At 34.3% G+C, this 17,774-nt stretch overlaps 1 protein-coding gene across 5 annotated transcripts in view; it reads left to right on the top strand.

Moving 5' to 3' along the window:
- The window catches only part of Lrch2 (leucine rich repeats and calponin homology domain containing 2), an 89,229-nt gene that overhangs the window by 44,005 nt on the left and 27,450 nt on the right, over positions 1 to 17,774 (top strand). For 3 of the 5 annotated variants that reach the window (XM_090325842.1, XM_090325838.1, XM_090325843.1), the window contains exons 6-12: positions 3,411 to 3,544; positions 8,919 to 9,006; positions 9,307 to 9,418; positions 9,599 to 9,696; positions 9,792 to 9,850; positions 12,461 to 12,565; positions 17,327 to 17,404. In XM_090325842.1, coding sequence (XP_090181968.1) covers positions 3,411 to 3,544; positions 8,919 to 9,006; positions 9,307 to 9,418; positions 9,599 to 9,696; positions 9,792 to 9,850; positions 12,461 to 12,565; positions 17,327 to 17,404 — 674 coding nt within the window. The remainder of the gene's footprint in view (positions 1 to 3,410; positions 3,545 to 8,918; positions 9,007 to 9,306; positions 9,419 to 9,598; positions 9,697 to 9,791; positions 9,851 to 12,460; positions 12,566 to 17,326; positions 17,405 to 17,774) is intronic. The other 2 variants (XM_090325841.1, XM_090325839.1) reach the window with 1 other exon arrangement.

The raw sequence follows: 17,774 nt of genomic DNA, 5'->3' as shown, positions 1-17,774 counted from the left end.
AACCTTTAGATTGTGTCTTCTATTTCAGTAAAGAATGTCTTTAGGATTTTGATGGGGATTGCATTGAAATTATATATCAATTTTAGCAGTATGGCCATTTTCACTATGTTGTTTCTCCCTATCCATGAGCATGGGATGCCTTTCCATTTCCTAATGTCCTCTTTAATTTCTTTCATTAGGCTTTTACAGTTTTCATTAAATAGTTCCTTTATATCTTTGGTGAATTCCTAAATATTTTATTCTTTTGGGGACTATTACAAATAGGATCATTTTCTTGATTTCTCCTTCTGTTTGTGTATGGTTGGCATACAGAAATGCTACTGACATTTGCAGGTTGATTTTGTATCCTGCCATTTTGCTAAAGTGTTTTGTTATTTCTAGGTGTTTCGGAGTGGAGTTTATTGGGTCATTCAGGTATAGGATTATGTTATCTGAGAATATGGATAGTTTGATTTCTTCTTTCCCTATGTGGATCCCTTTGATATCATTCTCTTGCCTTATTGCTCTGGCTAAGGGTTCAGCACTATATTTGAAGAGAAGTGTAGAGAGTGGGCATCCCTGTCTAGTTCCTGATTTTAAGGTAAATGGTTCTAATCTTTCTCCATTTATTATGGTACTGGCTGTAGGGTTGTCATATATGGCTTTAATTATTTTAAGGAATGTATGTCCTATTCCTATTTTTTCTAGTCTTTTCAGCATGAATGGATGCTGTATTTTGTCAAATGTTTTCTCAGCATCCAGAGAAATTATCATATAATTCTTAACCCCAGCTCTATTGATATGATGTATTATATTAATTGATTTGTGAATATTAAACCAGTATCTGTGGGATGAAGCCTACTTGATCATAGTGCATGATTTTTTAAATTTGTTTCTGGATTCTCTTGGCTAGTATTTTATTGAGGTGCCTTGCGTCTGTGTTGCTTAGAGAGATAGGGCTGTAGTTCTCTTTTTGTTGGGCCTTTCCCTGGTTTGGGGATGAGTGTGGCATTAGCTTCATAAAATGAGTTTGGTATGCCTCCTTGTGCTTCTATTTCTTGGAAGATTTTCAAGAGTACAGGTATCAATTAATCTTTAAAAGTCTTGTAGAATTTCATAGTGAAACCGTCTGAACCTGGGCTCTTTTTGGCTGGCATATCTCTGATTGCTTCCACTATCTCATTGTATGAAATTAGTTTGTTTAGTTTGACTTATCCCTTTTTTGTTCATTGTGGGTAGCCTATATTTACTTCAACATTCATCCATTTCCACTAAATTTTCCTGTTTCTTTGAATATAGGCCCTGGAAGTACTTGTTAATAATGGACTGAATTTCTTGAATGTCAGTTGTGGTTTTTCCTGTAGAGTCTCTAATCTTGTTTATTTGAGTCTCCCTCTCCTTTTTTTGATTACTCTTGCTTGTTGTCTGTCAATTTTGTTGACTTTTTCAAAGAACCAACTTTTTTATTCATTAATTTTAGGTATAGTAGATCTTATTTCAATCTCTGATATTTCCGATTTTATTTTTGTTATTTCTGTCCTTCTGGTTGTTTTAGAGTTAACTTTTTCTTGTTCCTCTAGATGCTTCAATTTCTTCTTTAGATTGTTTACATGAGCTTCAGAAGCTCCTAGTGCAATAAATTTTGCCCCTTAAGGGGGCCGGAAGTTTAGCCTAGAGGTAGTGTGCTTGCCTATCTTCACAAAGACCCAGGTTTGATTCCTTGGTACCTCATACATAGAAAAAAAGCCAAAAATTGTGCTGTGGCCCAAGTGGTAGAGCATTGTCCAAGGACAATGCTTAGGCCCCTACCCTTTACTAAGTTGGTTAGAACTAATCTGATTACACTGTGATCAGATAGAATGCATGGGATTATATCAGTCCTCTTGTATCTGCTTAAGTTTTTTTTTGTGTGTGAACTATTAGATGATCTATTTTGGAGTATGTTCTGTGTGCTGCTGAGAAAAATGTATAATGTTTTGCCGTTGGGTGAAAGGCTGGGCTATGGTGTCATTTAAGTCAGAGGTGTCTTTGCTCATCTTTTGCTGAGCTGATCTGTCTTTTGGTGAGAGTGGTATATTGAATCTTCCACTGTGACTGTGTTTGAGTCTTATCTTGTCCTGTAACTCTTAAGATAGTCTACTTGACATACTTCCAATTTTTGTTTTTTTATTTTTTGGAGATAAGAGTCATATGGACTTTTCTTTCTGGGATGGCTTTGAGCTTTCATGTTCAGATCTCTGTCTCCTGAGTAGTTAGGATTACAGGTATAAGACACCAACCCTTAGTTTTCCTATTTAGTACATTTTAATTGGTAATTTATTAATGACATATCCTAATAGCTCAAGCAATTTTATTTTCTTTTTAAATGAAAAATTTCAGTAGTCAAGTCAGACCTAGTATCTACTTTAGTTGATACGTTAATTTATGAAGCATGTTTTCTTTTCACTTGGAATTATACTTTCTTTTTAGTTTACTTATTTTCTTTGTTGATTGGGTTTTCTTGTACTATAGTACTTTATGACTCTATAAAATCTATTTTTAGAACTCTTGAGAGATTTATTTGATCTTACTCATGCTGACTGAATTTAATAGCCTTTGTAAAGCTGACTTTGCCTCATTTCCCATCTTTTTTACATATAATACTTTCTTTTATGAAGTTTTTTTTCACCCCTTATTTTTCCTTTCCTACATGAGCAATGAAAATGATTCTTAGGTTATTCCAACAAATTCATTCTCCTATATTTCTGCTGTCTTTGTTGGCTTTCTGTCATTTGTTTTTGTAAGTTCTGGGACTTGTATTCAGGGCCTGAGCACTGTCCTTGGGCTTTCTCAAGAGTAGAGCTGTACCGCTTGAGTCACAGCACCACTTCCGGCTTTTTTTCTGTATGTAGTACCAAGGAATTGAATCTGGGTCTTGGTATATGCTAGGCAAGCACTCTTACCAGTAGGCCAACCTTCCGGCCCCTGTCTGTTTTTATGGTGAACTTCATAGTGGTTCTGATGAGATTACTTTAATTACATACATTATTTGCTCTCAAAAAATTCATAAACGATATTCTTTTTTTCAGATAATGACCACTACAATGGGTTGTAAATTTTGTATTGTTGAGTGGCTTTTGCATTCTACTTTTAACAAATAAACTTGAGTGAAAAGTAGAAAAAAATTAGCTTACTTCTCTCAATGAAATCAAAGACATGGAAAAAGAATAATCATTTGTAGCAGTATAAATTTTTGCCTCTAGTGTCAGAGTACTGTTTATTCCAGTATACAAGACTGTGAGGTCTCAACATGATTTGAAATTATTAAAATACTTAAATAAAAAAATAAAATACTTAAATAGCATATAGATGTTATTTATATAGATGAAACATGGATGTTATTCATATAAATGAAACTGTATAACTAAATCTATTTCATTATTTATTGACAGATATGCTTAAAGGGTAAAGTTCACATATTTAAGTACCTAAATATTCAAGCATGTTGTAGAATGGATAAGAAACCAGATTCCCTTGATCTTCCATCGCTGAGTAAAAGAGTGCCATCTCAGCCTCTTACAGACAGGTAACGTAATATTCTCCTAGTCCCACGTGACGATATATGTTGACCAATGTTTTAATATTGAACATTCAAAATGTGTTTAGGCTCAGTGTTAACATCATTAATTGGCTGAAGCTAAATATCATAGAATGAACTTTGGAATACTAGAATAAATTTGAGATATTTTCTCTGATAATTCTTATTCTTGTTGTGAAAATGTAAACATTTGGTGTAGTATAGAGACACTAATTTCTCAGTTGTAACAAGTGTTTAATTACTTTTATCATCACTGCTCTCTGCATTTGTAATAGCAAGTCAAATTTGAGTTTGTACTGAGGTTGGTGGAAGAGTGAGACAGTTTTAGAGGTACTTTTGTCCTTCCATCTTATTTTCATTTTTGTCATACTTGGGATCCAATCTGTGCAAGTTCTTTGCAACTTAGCTACATCGCAGCCTCTTCATCATATTCTTTCTGTCCAGATCAAAGATGATAAATCATAGATGTTATTTATGTTTTTAGTATTTCCTTCCTCACTCGGTTTTAAAATGGTACACCTCTCTCTCTGCCCTGCCCTCTCTCTGAGTTTGAACTCAGTTTCTCATGCTTGCTAGGCAGGTGCTCTATCACTTAAGCCATATCACACTCCTGATATCCCTTTATTATTTATATTCATCTGAATTATTTTATGAAAATAGAGTTCCATTCACTAGTATGGATAACTTTGAAAGGCTGAGGCTACAGAAAGCAATATTATGTTTCTGGCTAAAATATTTCAAGTGTTGTCATTGCATACATGATAGAGTTGTACATTTCTCTGAATAGCAGTTTCGTAAGTACCACTGTTAAGATGGCTAAGATTGATACTGTTTTTTTGTCAGTCCTGGGCTTGAACCCAGGGGGACTGAGCACTGTCTTTGAGCTCAAGGCCAGTGTTCTGCCACTTGAGCCACAATGCTACTTCTGACTTTTTCTGTGTATGTGGCACTGAGGAATCGAAACCAAGGCTTTGTGTATGTTACCAAACACTCTAACACTAGGCAAAAATCCTGATCTGGAATGTTCTTGAATTTCAAATAGTACTTTTCCTTGAATACTTTCCCTGCTTTGAGTAGAATTAAATATTTATACACTAGATTTAGTTCCTAAGGAGAATTTTGTTAAATTTTTATGAATTATAGTAGAGGAAATTCAGTAAAAATTGGAATTAATACGTATACTAGTCTCAGTCTGGTTTGCCTGTGTCTGAGTATGAATTTATTTGAGTGATGATATTCACTGCTTTAGTCATTCATCTTAGAAGTATCTGTTGACCACGTACCATTGTATTCTTCAGGGGTTTTCTTTTGGTTGATTAACAGACATTTTTCTCAGTACTCATGGAGCTTATAATCTTATGGAGGAGTCAATAAATAAAGCAAGAATATATATTCGGAGTCTACTTTGTGATACAGTCTACTTTGTGATACCATAACAAAAACTTGAGGCTGGTAATTAATAAACAATACAAGTTTTTTTAACAATGGTTTGAGGGGCTAGGAAGTTCAAGATAATAGTGTTGTATTTGGTGTTGTATTGCTGTGTCATAGACAGAAGGGTAAAAGAGGGAGCCAAATTTTCTCTTAGAGTAAGCTTATTTCCAGCATAATGAGCACAGTTCCATGAAAGCAAAATCCAAATAACACCAATTAGGCATCATTTCTCTACACTGTGCAAGAATTAATTTTCTAACATGTGAACTTTATTGGCACATTTGAACTAGAGTGTACATACTCATACCCATACCGTCCTGCCCCACAGATGGTATTCCACTTACAGTAATTCAACTTACCATTTTTTTTGCTAGTCCTGGGGTTGAAGTCAGACTGGGCACTGTCCTTCAGCTTTTTTTGCTCTGCAGTAGCACTTGAGCCACAGTGCCACTTCTGGCTTTTTTTCTTGATGTGGTAATGAGGAATTGAATCCAGGGCAAGCAGCCTACCACTAACTCATCTTCCCAGCCCTAAACGTATCATTTCTTTTGATTTTCTGATGCCTTTACTGGGAGCCATACTTTGATTCTTTATTTTCCTGGGATAGTATATGTGATATGGTACTGGCTCACAATACTGGGAAGCCACAGAAAGCTACAGCAATTCAGCCACCAGCTCACAAGAGTGACCAACCAATACCCTGTCACGGACTATGTGATTAAGTTAGGATGTTCAGGAGGTAGATGTGTTACCTGCATTTTCTAATTTTAATATTTTCAGCTTATGTTGGTTTTATTGTACATATGTGTAAAGTATGTATGGACACATATAAGTACTGTAAAATGAAGGACTGTATTTTAACACCACAGTCAGAGTATATATCTCTTTGGAAGTTAAGAAAATGCAGTGGTGTGAAGAGTATGGAGTAAATCTGCTGTGGCAGGAAGAATGACATGTATTAGCGCTGTAGGACAGAAACAAATTGGATTTGCTAGTGTTTTAGCAGGACACTTTGTTTAGGAGAGGAATTAAAGCATAGTGATTAAGATCAAGGACTCAGTTTTAGGTAATCTGGGAATTAGATTTACAGTGGTCTTTGCAAATTTTGTATGCTCGATTAAATTATTTCCATTTTTTTGCCAGCCTTAGTGTCCTTACTTATAAAAATGAGAGAACTCTATTCATCTGCCAGAGTTTTCAACAGTGATATAAAAGGCATTGTCTTAAAGCAGTTAGCACATGGGCCAGGAGCATGGCCTAGTGGTAGAGTGCTTGCTTAGCATGCACCAAGACCTAATTTTGATTCCTTGGTACCACATACATAGAAAAAGCCCAAAGTGATGCTCTCCCTCAAGTGATAAAGCTCTAGCTTTGAGAAAGCCCAAGAACAGTGTCAGGCCCTGAGTTCAAGTGCCAGCACTGGCAAAAAATTTAGCACAGTTCCTCATAAATAATAAGTTGTCATTACAGACTGGGTGGTAAATTTATGCTTTAAAATGAAAAAATATTTGCTGCTTTGGTGGCATATTTCTTTTTTTAATATTTTTTATTGTAATTAATAAAAGGGTTACATGATATTTGCCAAATAGAAGGTGCATTAATTCACATACATTGATACCCTTTCACATGTCTTGGTCCCCATTACCCTCCCCCCCATCTTGTTTCCCCCTTCCCTATCCAATTTCAAATAACCAAATACAAATATATCCAATATATCAGATAACAAAGTGAGATACTGTAACAATATGATATAACCAAGGGACAGCAAAAGAGATGAGAGATAACATAGTACATTAAGGACAACAATCATTCATTATATGGCTTTTGTTTCAATATCCTGGAGGTCCTTTCAATTAGCTTCATATTATATGGCCTTATGTATCAAGGTTTTGCTCTATTGCAAATCTCTGCTAGTAGAGCCCAAGGTTTCTACAGATTATGACAAATGAGGGAAATCATTGAGCCTATGTTCCTTTGAGTCTGGCTTACTTCACTTAATATGATCTTTTCTAAGTCTTTCCATTTCCTAACAAATGGGGCAATGTCATTCTTTCTGACAGCAGCATAGAATTCCATTGTGTACAAATACCACATCTTGTTGATCCATTCATCAACTGAGGGACATCTAGGTTGGTTCCATATCTTTGCTATGGTGAATAGTGCTGCAATGAACATTGTTGTGCTAGTGGATTTAGTATGCCCTAGTTTCTGGATGGTTGGGTAAATGCCAAGTAGTGGAATTGCTGGGTCATAGGGGACCTCTATGTTTAGCCTTTTGAGGCACTGCCATACTGCTTTCCATAGTGGTTGAATGAGTTTGCACTCCCACCAACAGTGTAGTAGTGATCCCTCCTGGCCACATCCCCTCCAGCACCTGTTGTTATTAGTTTTCCTGATCCTGGCCATTCTAACTGGAGTGAGGTGGAATCTTAGAGTTGTTTTGATTTGCATTTCTTTTATGACCAGAGATGTTGAGCATTTCTTCATGTGTCTATAGGCCATTTTTGTTTCTTCTTCAGAGAAGACTCTCTTTAAGTCTTTGGCCCATTTTTCAATGGGATGGTTGTTACTTTGGAGATTAGTTTTGGAGTGTTGATATATTTTAGATATGAGGCCTTTGTCCGCTGTATGGTTTGTGAAGATCTTCTCCCACTCTGTAGGCTTCCTAATTAATTTACTAGCTATGTCTTTTGCCATACAAAAGCTCTGCAGTTTAATGCAGTCCCACTTATCCAGCCTTTCTCTGATTTGTTGTGATTCTTGGTCCTTATTAAGAAAGTTTCGACCTGTGCCAAGGAGGCCTAGTGTATCTCCTATTCCTTCCTGTAAAGTTTTCAGTGTGTCAGCTTTTACCTCCAGGTCTTTGATCCATTTGGAGTTAATTCTAGTGCAGGGTGACAAAGAAGGATCCAACTTTAGTTTTCTGCAGGTGCTTTACCAGTTCTGCCAGCACAACTTGTTGAAGAGGCTGTCTTTCTTCCATTCTATTTTTTTGGCTCCCTTGTCAAAGATTAGGTGGCTATAGGTGTGTGGTTTAATAACTGGGTCCTCAGTTCTATTCCTTTGGTCTTCAGGCCGGTTCTTGTGCCAGTACCAAGCTGTTTTGATTATTATAGCTCTGTAATAGAGTCTAAAGTTTGGTATTGAAATTCCTCCTGTGCTGTTCTTTCTGCTAAGTAGTGTTTTTGCTATCTGGGGTCTTTTATTATTCCATATGATATTTTGGATTGCCTCTTCTATTTCTTTAAAGAATGATATTGGGATATTGATGGGTATTGTGTTGAATTTGTAGATAGCCCTTGGCAAGATTGTCATTTTCACGATGTTGATTCTTCCAATCCAGGAGCATGGGAGGTTTATCCATTTCCTTAGTTCTTCTTTAATTTCCTTTTTCAGGGTTTTATGTCTTGGCGCCATCTTTGCCTCCTGGTGGCATATTTCAAAATTCAAAAATTGGCAAGGATAGCCCTAGCCTCACATAGAAAGAGCAACATATGCAATGTTTTACAATTCTTGCATGTATGTGTGCACACCTTTTCTTAATAATTATGTGGGAATTGATTTTTACAACTAAAAGAAGTTGTTGGACTGAATGAAGTAGAAATTGTGTAAACTTAAAGCATGTTTGTGAAATTAACCAAAATAATAGGTCTTTTACCTAGATGATTTTTTTAGCAAGACATTATAATTTTCTGAATCCCTCAGGAGAAATAGGACTTGCTAACAACTCATACTTTATAATAGGTGAAGGGAAAATATTTCATGATTGACATGAATCAAAATCCTTTTATAGGAATACTTCTGGTATTTTCCACAGTCCTTATGGTTGTTAAGGTTGATTTCTTTTATCTGAAAAGTTGTGGGGTAAATATGTATTGTCTATTTAAGAACAAAATTCTAACCGCCTTTAGGGTTTCTATTTCCACAGTATGGAAGATTTTTATCCAAATAAAAATCATGGCCCTGACTCTGGAATTGGGAGTGATAATGGAGAGAAGCGATTATCTACAACAGAAGTGAGTCTTTCCTGTTCCAGTTCTAATTTATTCTACAATTTAATTAGAGCTTTGAAAGACACATTTGCACATATTTGACTTGCAAAGAAGATCATTGTGATATTTTATTATTTCACCTGACAAATGAAAGAAATCATTTACTTTAAAAGCAGAACAAGAACTGTTAATGCATAATGTTTTTATTTGAATATTAGAGATGTATAGCAGGCAATTTCTAATTCATATGTTTAGTTAAAGCAATATCATTTTACCCTATATTTTGCATGTACCTTGTTTGTATCTTATACTTGTTCTTTTCAGCCTTCAGATGATGATACAATCAGTCTTCACTCTCAAGTGTCAGAATCAAATAGAGAACAGACATCAAGAAATGATAATCATACAATAGGAAACAAGACTGATTCCCAAAAAGGTAATTCATGTGATATCTGCTCTTTTTATTTCATGTACACAGCCCTTATTTAAGACAGGCTTTAAAAATTATCTTATTTAAAGCTAACTCTTAAAGTGAGAAAGTAACTGATTATTCTAAACACTACATTGTTAGAGCATTTTCTCTTATATTTTGAAATACATGTGAATCTGCTTTTAGACCAGGAGGTGTATGATTTCATTGACCCCAGTACCGAAGATGTAGCTGTTCCTGAACAAGGAGATATACATATTGGATCATTTGTCTCTTTTCTGAAGGTAAATAAACAGTGAACAAATATTAATGACATGTTTTAGTTGATATTACAAAAGTAGACTGACATGCAACTTAAAATGATTTTCTTTTATATAAGGGGAAAGAAAAGTGCTCTGAAAAATCTCAGAAAAATGAAGACTTGGGAAATGAGAAAAGGTAAGCACAGGGGAACTTCCAAAAATGAAAGGTAACTTACGAGTATTGAACTCTTCGTTATCTATTCCAACTGAAATTCTTTTTGCTCATTTCCATTATATATTCGTAGTTAATTAGCAAGTATTTTATCTCTGAACTCCTAAATTAAGCTCAGAGTAAATATTTAAGTCTGTTTAGGATACACACTAGGTATCTTCAATGAAATATATTAACTGTATTTTCTACTTTACAGTTGAAGAGGGTTACATATTTACAGTTGATTTCTTTAATAACTTCTTAAATTAGATAGGATTGAAATTATTGTACTAATTAGTAAACTTGATTTAACACACTTTCTAGTCTGTCAAATTGGCTATGGCAAATTTAAGGATATTTTCTTGCATATTATATTAAATTAATTGTGATTTGGATCTTCTCTTTATTCTTATTTTATGAAATCATGGGATATGATCAACCATATTTTCCTTAGTCATTCTCTTAGATTGGCTTGTAAAAGGCAGGAATGTTTACAGAGTATCCATCATGTATGAGGATTAGTATATCTGTTGGCATGTTTCTTTTTTTTTTATTGTCGGGGTAATGCATAGAGGGGTTACAGTTACATTCCCCAGATAGTAGGCGCATTACTTCTCACACATTGATACCTCTTCTCATGATTTTTGTCCCAATTTCCCTCCCCTCACTCCCTCACAATCATCTTGTTTCCCTCCTCCCTTTCCTATTTCAAAGAAACATAAACATACATACAATATACCAGGAAACAAAGTCAGATACAGTGACAATATGAGATTAACCAAAGGGAAAAAAAGAAAAGAGAAATAACATAGTACATTAAGAACAACAATCACACAAGATAAAGCTCTTGTTTCTATATCCTGGAGATCCTTTCATTTAGTCTCATCCTATATGACCTTATGTACCTAGGTTTAAACTGTTGTAATCCTCTGCTTGGAGAGACCTAGATGTGTAGTAATTATTACAAATGAGAGAAACCACTGAGCCTATGTTCCTTTGGGTCTGGCTTACTTTACTTAATATGATATTTTGTTTCCATGTTTCTTATTTAATAATTTACTAAATCCTTGCAAGGTAGATGTTGACTTCATTTTTATGTGAGGAAGTTAAAGTTGAAAGACTACATTTTGCACCTAAATTTGAGCCTTACCAGTATCATGTTAGATATAGTAGTTATGTTCCACTAGCTTACACTTGTAATCCTAGCTAGTAGGAGCTTGGGCTGAGATTTAAGGATCATGACTTAAAGCAGATCTAGGAAGAAAAAAAAAATCTCAAGACTCTATATCCAATTAACCAAAAAGAAAACCCCTCAAAACCAAACTGAAAATACACACACACTAACAACCCTGGACTAGAGGTGTGGCTGAAGAGGTATAGCAGCAACTGTGGGTGTAAAAGCTTAGGATGATTGTGAGGTCTTGAGTTCATGTGTGTGGCTAACGTGATAGTAAAGCATCTGTGAGTGATAAAGCTCAGCAAGTGTGTGAGGCCCTGAGTTCAAGCCAAATATTGGCACACACACAAAAAGAAAAAAAAATTGTTTGTGATTTGACAGTGTATTTTTAAATGAAATACTTTGGGAGAAAATAATTAGAATTTTGCGAAGAATTTATTTCAAAATTTATTTGTTTCCTGTAAGTGTTGAAATGAGTTTTTGTGTTGTTTCGTTTTGTTTTGTTTTGCCAATCCTGGGCTTGAGCTCAGGGCCTGAGCACTGTTCTTGAGCTTTCTCGAGGCTAGAGCTCTATCACTTGAGCCACAGTGCCATTTCTGGCTTTTTTTCTATGTATGTGGTAACAAGGAATGGAACCTGGGTCTTTGTGCATGCTAGGCAAGCACTCTATCACTAGGCTAAACTCCCGGCTCCAAATGAGGTATTTTAATGAGAAAATTTGCAAATTTTATTGGAAACATTTTGTATTCTCTTCCTTTAAACTTTTCTGTAGGTTTTTTTTTTTTTTTTGCCAGATCTGGGCTTGAGTTCACGGCCTGAACACTATCCTTGGACTTTCTTAAGGCTAGTGCTCTACCACTTGAGCCTCTGCACCACTTCTGGCTTTTTTTTTCTATGTATGTGGTACCAAGGAAATTTGAACCTGGGTCTTCGTGCAAGCTAGGCAAGCACTCTACCACTAGGCCAAATTCCCGGCCACTTTTCTGCATTTTTAAGGAACGTTTACAATGAAATTGATTAAACTGGCAAAGGTATTATAGTTTATTAACATGAACAATTTCACTTCAGCTTTTGTTTAAAAAGGCAGGCCATATAGAGCTTTACAGTTCTTATTACACTCAACATTTAACAAAATGCATTACTATATTGATATGGCCATTATACATTTTAGAAGTTTAAAAATGGCAGTTTGTTTTACCCTTATTTGCCATTCATTGTATTAACATATCTAGTATGTCACATTTTATATGGAGTAGAGAATGTAAATGTTATGTCCTAACTCTTATTTCTTTAAGTATTTTACAAGGGCGTAAGTATTTTAGCTTTTACTGGTGACAGTGCTTTTTTCCATTTCTTTATTGTGACATAAATACCATTTGCTTTATTTTTTGGATAACCATGTTTGTGTCACTTTTCAGACTTGAGAAAGAACAGTTACTTGCAGAAGATGATGATGAATTGAAGGAAGTAACTGATTTGAGGAAAATAGCCGCTCAGTTACTGAAACAAGAACAGAAAAACAGGTATTCTCTTTAATAATGAATTTTAATATGCAAATTTTATAATTATTACACCAAATTATTTAAAGTTCATCAAACACTATATTGTTTCAAGTTACTGTAGGGTCCCTTTAAAATGTATTTCCAAGTGACTACAATAAGACTAAAAAATTCATAGGAGAGAAATGTAAAATTAATTATAAAACTGACATAATCACTTTATGTATTTTTGTGGTGGAACTCCAACTCAGCCTCTTGTATGCTAGGCAAACAATCTATCACCAAGGTCTACCCCAGCCCTGGTCTCTGTTTTTTTTCCCTCAGTTGTGGGGCTTGAACACTGGGCCTGGACGCTGTCTTTGAGCTTTTCAGCTCAAGGCTACTGCCCTACCCCGTGAGTCACAGCACAACTTCCACTTTTCTGGTGGTTAATTAGAAATAAGTCTCAGGGCCTTTAGTGCCTGGGCTTGCTTTGAACTGTGATCCTCAGATTTTAGCCTCCCGAGTCACTAAGATTACAGGCGTGAGCCACTGCACCGGGCTAGGTCTCTGTTTTTAAGATCAGTTAGGTATTTGTTATTCCTGTATGATGAACCCAAATACCTAGTTTATTAATCTATACAATATAGCACACAAAGGCATTTATACTAATAGCATTTTTTCTAAGTTCATGGCATATTTAGCAAGTATATGTTTTATTTTTCTTTACTCCTTAGTTACTCCTAACAGATAAACTCATTAGAATTGAGGTACATCAGGTAATGGTTGATTAAATCATCGTGGTGATTTCGTCTTGATCAGGACTGTTTTTCACTCAGGTTAGAGTTTTTCCAAATACATGACTTTGTAATCAGGACAACTAGGTGAAAGAGTATAAAATCAAATGAAGTCCATTTTGAGTATAGGAAAATGTTTAAGTACTGCTCAGGATCAGCGGTTACCATCTTCATGTACTGTGAATAGTATATTTTAGTTCCAAAGTCCAAGACAGTTTTGAATGCTTCTGAACATGTTAGAGAACAAATATGGTACATTTATTATGGATATGAAATCGTATTCTGTGCTTAATATGACAATATTTTAGAAGTTTCAACTTTAAAATATACTGGCACTTGTTTAAATATGTTTTGAAAAGTACTGTTAGAATTTATCAGCTAGTTATAGTGCATGTCCATAATCCTAGCATTCAAGAGGCTGAGAAAGGAGATTCAGCGGTCTAGACCACCTTTCAAAATGTACTGGGACCCTGTCTCAAAACAAACAACTCCCCCACCCCAGTAAAAGATGCAACTTAAGGTTGCTGTTATCTCACAGAGGTAGAGTGTACAAGAGTCTTGAATTCCATCTTTAATGTTGTAAGAACAAACAACAACAATAAAATTGATTAAATGACAATTATGTGGATTTTAAGAAACTCTTTTTAGGGGAATTTAGATAAGGGCTAATTAGATTAGTCACTATTAAATGAGTATAATATTTTGCACAGGTACTAAACTTGTAGTTAAAAATTTCATACTAGAAAGTATCACTTACCTTTACCACTTTTATATAATTAATCTTCATTCTTAGTGCATGTTTTTCTTGTACCATAATGTTCTCCAAACCTTTTCTGATATTTATCTTCTAATCATTTCTAGTAATTCATTTCTAATGATATTTGTGAAATATTTTCAAATATTAGTTGGAGGATGTGCATAAATTTCTCCCTTCAGTAGAATTTAATTGTTGATCACACTATATGTGTCTTAAGAGATTTGATGAAACATACCACTACCTGCTTTGTGGAACTTAAAAATAGTTGAGTGTGAATCTCTTGTACCTAGCAGATGAAAGATTTTTAAAATTTTCTTGATGCATTTTTCTTCTCATTGTGTTAAGAATGAAAGAACGTATTGGGCTGTGAATGTGGCTTAGTGCTACAGTGCTTGCCTAGTATGCATGAAGCCCTGGGTTCTGTTCTTCAGTACCTAAACAGAAAAAGCTGGAAATGGTTCTGTTGCTTAAGTGGTAGAGTGTTAGCCTTGAGCAAAAGAAGCTTATGGACAATGCCCAGGCCTTGAGTTCAAGCCCCAGCCAGGAATGGCAAAAAATAAAAAAGAATATGAGTAAAAAGTTTCTTATTTTATCATTCTCCTGTATATTACAGAAGTTTTTGTCCTACCATTGTCATAGTAGATTTTCATCTATTCCTATTAGTTACTCTTTCTAGCCTAGGTCAAACGTCACTCAGTAGCACATCTTCCATAGGCTTTATTTTTATGATAGTTTGTAATTAGTTCAAAAAGCATTTAGAATCATACCTTGTTCAAAATTGACACATTGTATTATATTGTTATTGATTGATTGGCTCTTTAAAATTAAATCAGATTTAGTAATTAGGAGTTTTTACTTTACCTAAAATTATCTTAAATTATCTGTGATTTTCTTTAAGATATTTGCAAAAGTAATTTCTATCTTTAACTGTTTTTTTGAAATCATCATTTTTAGATGGTACCACATATAGCACAAGAGACCTTTAGATGAAAACACTAATATATCTCAATGGAATGTGTCTAATTTTTGGAGGCATTAAAAAAGTCTTATGAGGAATTTACTTTTATGTTCTTATTCTTAACATTGAGAAAAATATTATTGTAGAATCATAAAAATACCACTATTCCCTTTTCATGATGATAAGCACAATAGTTTCACTGCTAAGTAGAGTATATATGATATGTATAATTTAAAGTTTCACAGAGCAGGTACAGACTTATGTGTTAGGTATTAACACAGTAATTATAATTTCATCTTTATGAGTGTCAATTAGAAATAATTTATGTAGAATAAGATTCACCTGACATATTAGGAAATAATAGCTAGGAATCTTCCTCTGACTGTAAATTGTGTTGATTGAACTTGGTTCCATGTGAAGTTAAATGCAATACTAACACTAGGCTAAAAGCATGTATATACTCCAAAAACAGAGGTAATTAACAGCGACTCATGTTGCATTCCATGATGGCTTTCTTGTGGCTGTTTTGCCATTTGTTTAGTTCATATTATTTTTTTAAGTCTTTGATACGTTAAGAAAATTTTCATTATTAATTGCTGGGTGAAATTATCTTAATAGTGTAACAAGAGGTCAGTGTACATAATTAAGAACCCAAAATGGGGGGAAGGAAGTGGAAACAGGAATTGATAGTTCAAGACTATCTAGGGTACATTTTAAGACTTTGTCTTACAGACATAATGTTACATAGCTTGATATATATCTATGACATACAAACTCTCAGCTTAATTTTAATTTTGTTCTTAAATTTATGTGCCAGTGATTGCAAATAGAGATCCCATTCTTGAATACTTATTTGTTAACCTTGACATTTGAAATATGATGTAAAAATCAATATTAATAAAATCTAAAAAAAGAAAGAAAGCAAACTACTCCCTAAAAAGTAGCAACCCAAAAGCCAATAATTCAAATATTAAAAGTAATGTTCCATGTTGAATAAATTCTAAGGATTTTTGTGCGTTGTACCTGTAGTTAACAATACTGCATTAAACACTTAAAAAATGCGTTAACGCCAGGCACTGGTAACTCATGCTTCTAATCCTAGCTACTGAGGAGGCTGAGATCTGAAGATTGCAGTTCAAAACCAGCCCTGGTAGGGAAGTCTGTGACATTCTTACCTCCAATTAAACATGTAGCTTTAGTTTTTTTCTTTGTTTTAACTCTTGATATCTGAAAATTTTATTTTTGAATCACATTTGTTTTTTGATTCCTTTTTAACATTAAACTCTAAAGGCACTGTGGCTTAAGGTGGTAGAGCAGTAGCCTTGAGTAGAAAACCTCAGGGGGAGTCCTCAAGTACTGAGTTCAAGCTCCAGGACTGGCACCCAAAAAAGAAGTTACCAAGGTAGATCTTATATTCCATATTTTTACCACAAAATATACATTTTTCTTTTCTAGAGTGAGAAAAAATCATGGAAGGAGATTGGAATGAAATGTATATTAGAATATCCTCCTTTTTGGTGTTAGTCATCAAGAGGAATATTCCTCATATTTATTTGGCAATAAAATAAAGGAAATTCTGTTGAAAAAAATAAAACTGCTTTGTAAATTATTGAGTCAATTGTACAAATTTTAATCAGCTTTACTTACGTTTGTAGAATTAGTAATTATGATCTTATTCATGTAACAGCATTAGAAAGTGACCACTATTTATATTATGATTTTCTCATGTGGATTTAGAAGTAGATTTTCCATATAAAACAGAATTACTGTCTTAAGACAAGAATTAAAATATGGGCTTCTGCAGTCAGTAGCTTTAAGTTGGCTGATTGTTGTTGTATTTTCATTACTTCTAGCTTATTCTATAGTACTTTCTGTTTTGTCTTTCCTTTTAATAATTATTTTATTTGCTTTTAGGTGTCCTGAGGGTTTTTCTTTATTGTGGAAGGATGTGCGTCTGAGTGTGACATAGCTAGATAACAAAAACAAATGTGAAAAGTTAAATAATTAAAGTACAATTAAGGATCATGGAATGTGAAATCAGACTTTGAGAAAAATTTTTTATTCAAAATGGCAGAAATGATCACATTACCTGTTTTTTTATTTGATTATATCAGCATTTCGATTTGAGGAACATCCATTTGTTAAAACTATTTGGAGAGTTCTTTCAACTCTAGAACCCAGCCATTCTTCTTTTCTGCTTTCTTTACTAATGACTTCCTTATCTTATCCAAAAACATCATCTTCCTTATCTCATTTTTTTTGCTTTGATTGATATATGTGAAATGTGAATATAGATGGAGGCCTTTAAGTTATAGATCATCATTCAGTGACAAACTCTTCCAGAGGACCAGAGCAGCAGGACGGAAAACAAGGTATCTAGAGTTGGTGGAAGCCTTAAGTATTAAGGGGCTAGGTTTATGCAGCTGAATTGTGTAGTCTTTTTACTTAAAATAAATATGGGGACTGTTAGGGAAGTGTGTTAGATAAGTAGCTATTTGAACATTGCTTATCACAGAGTGAGATATAAACTATCAATATACATTGTAAAATATCATGCAGGTAAATTTTCAGGTATATTATCTTGTGTTAAAAACGTGGAACCAACAATTTTTGGCTCCAGTATGACTCTTGCATGTTCATCATCACAACTCTAGTGAGTGTGGTTTGGGGAGTAATCAGATTTTATTGTAGATCGACTACTTTTGTCCTTGCAATAATTCTGCTATTTCTCCCAGGATAGTA

The sequence above is a fragment of the Megascapheus bottae genome, chromosome X (genome assembly GCF_031878675.1).
Source record: "Megascapheus bottae isolate mThoBot1 chromosome X, mThoBot2.hap1, whole genome shotgun sequence".
Taxonomy (NCBI): domain Eukaryota; kingdom Metazoa; phylum Chordata; class Mammalia; order Rodentia; family Geomyidae; genus Megascapheus; species Megascapheus bottae.
The sequence above is the reverse complement of the archived record's forward strand: the minus strand, read 5'-3'. Positions and strand labels throughout refer to the sequence as shown.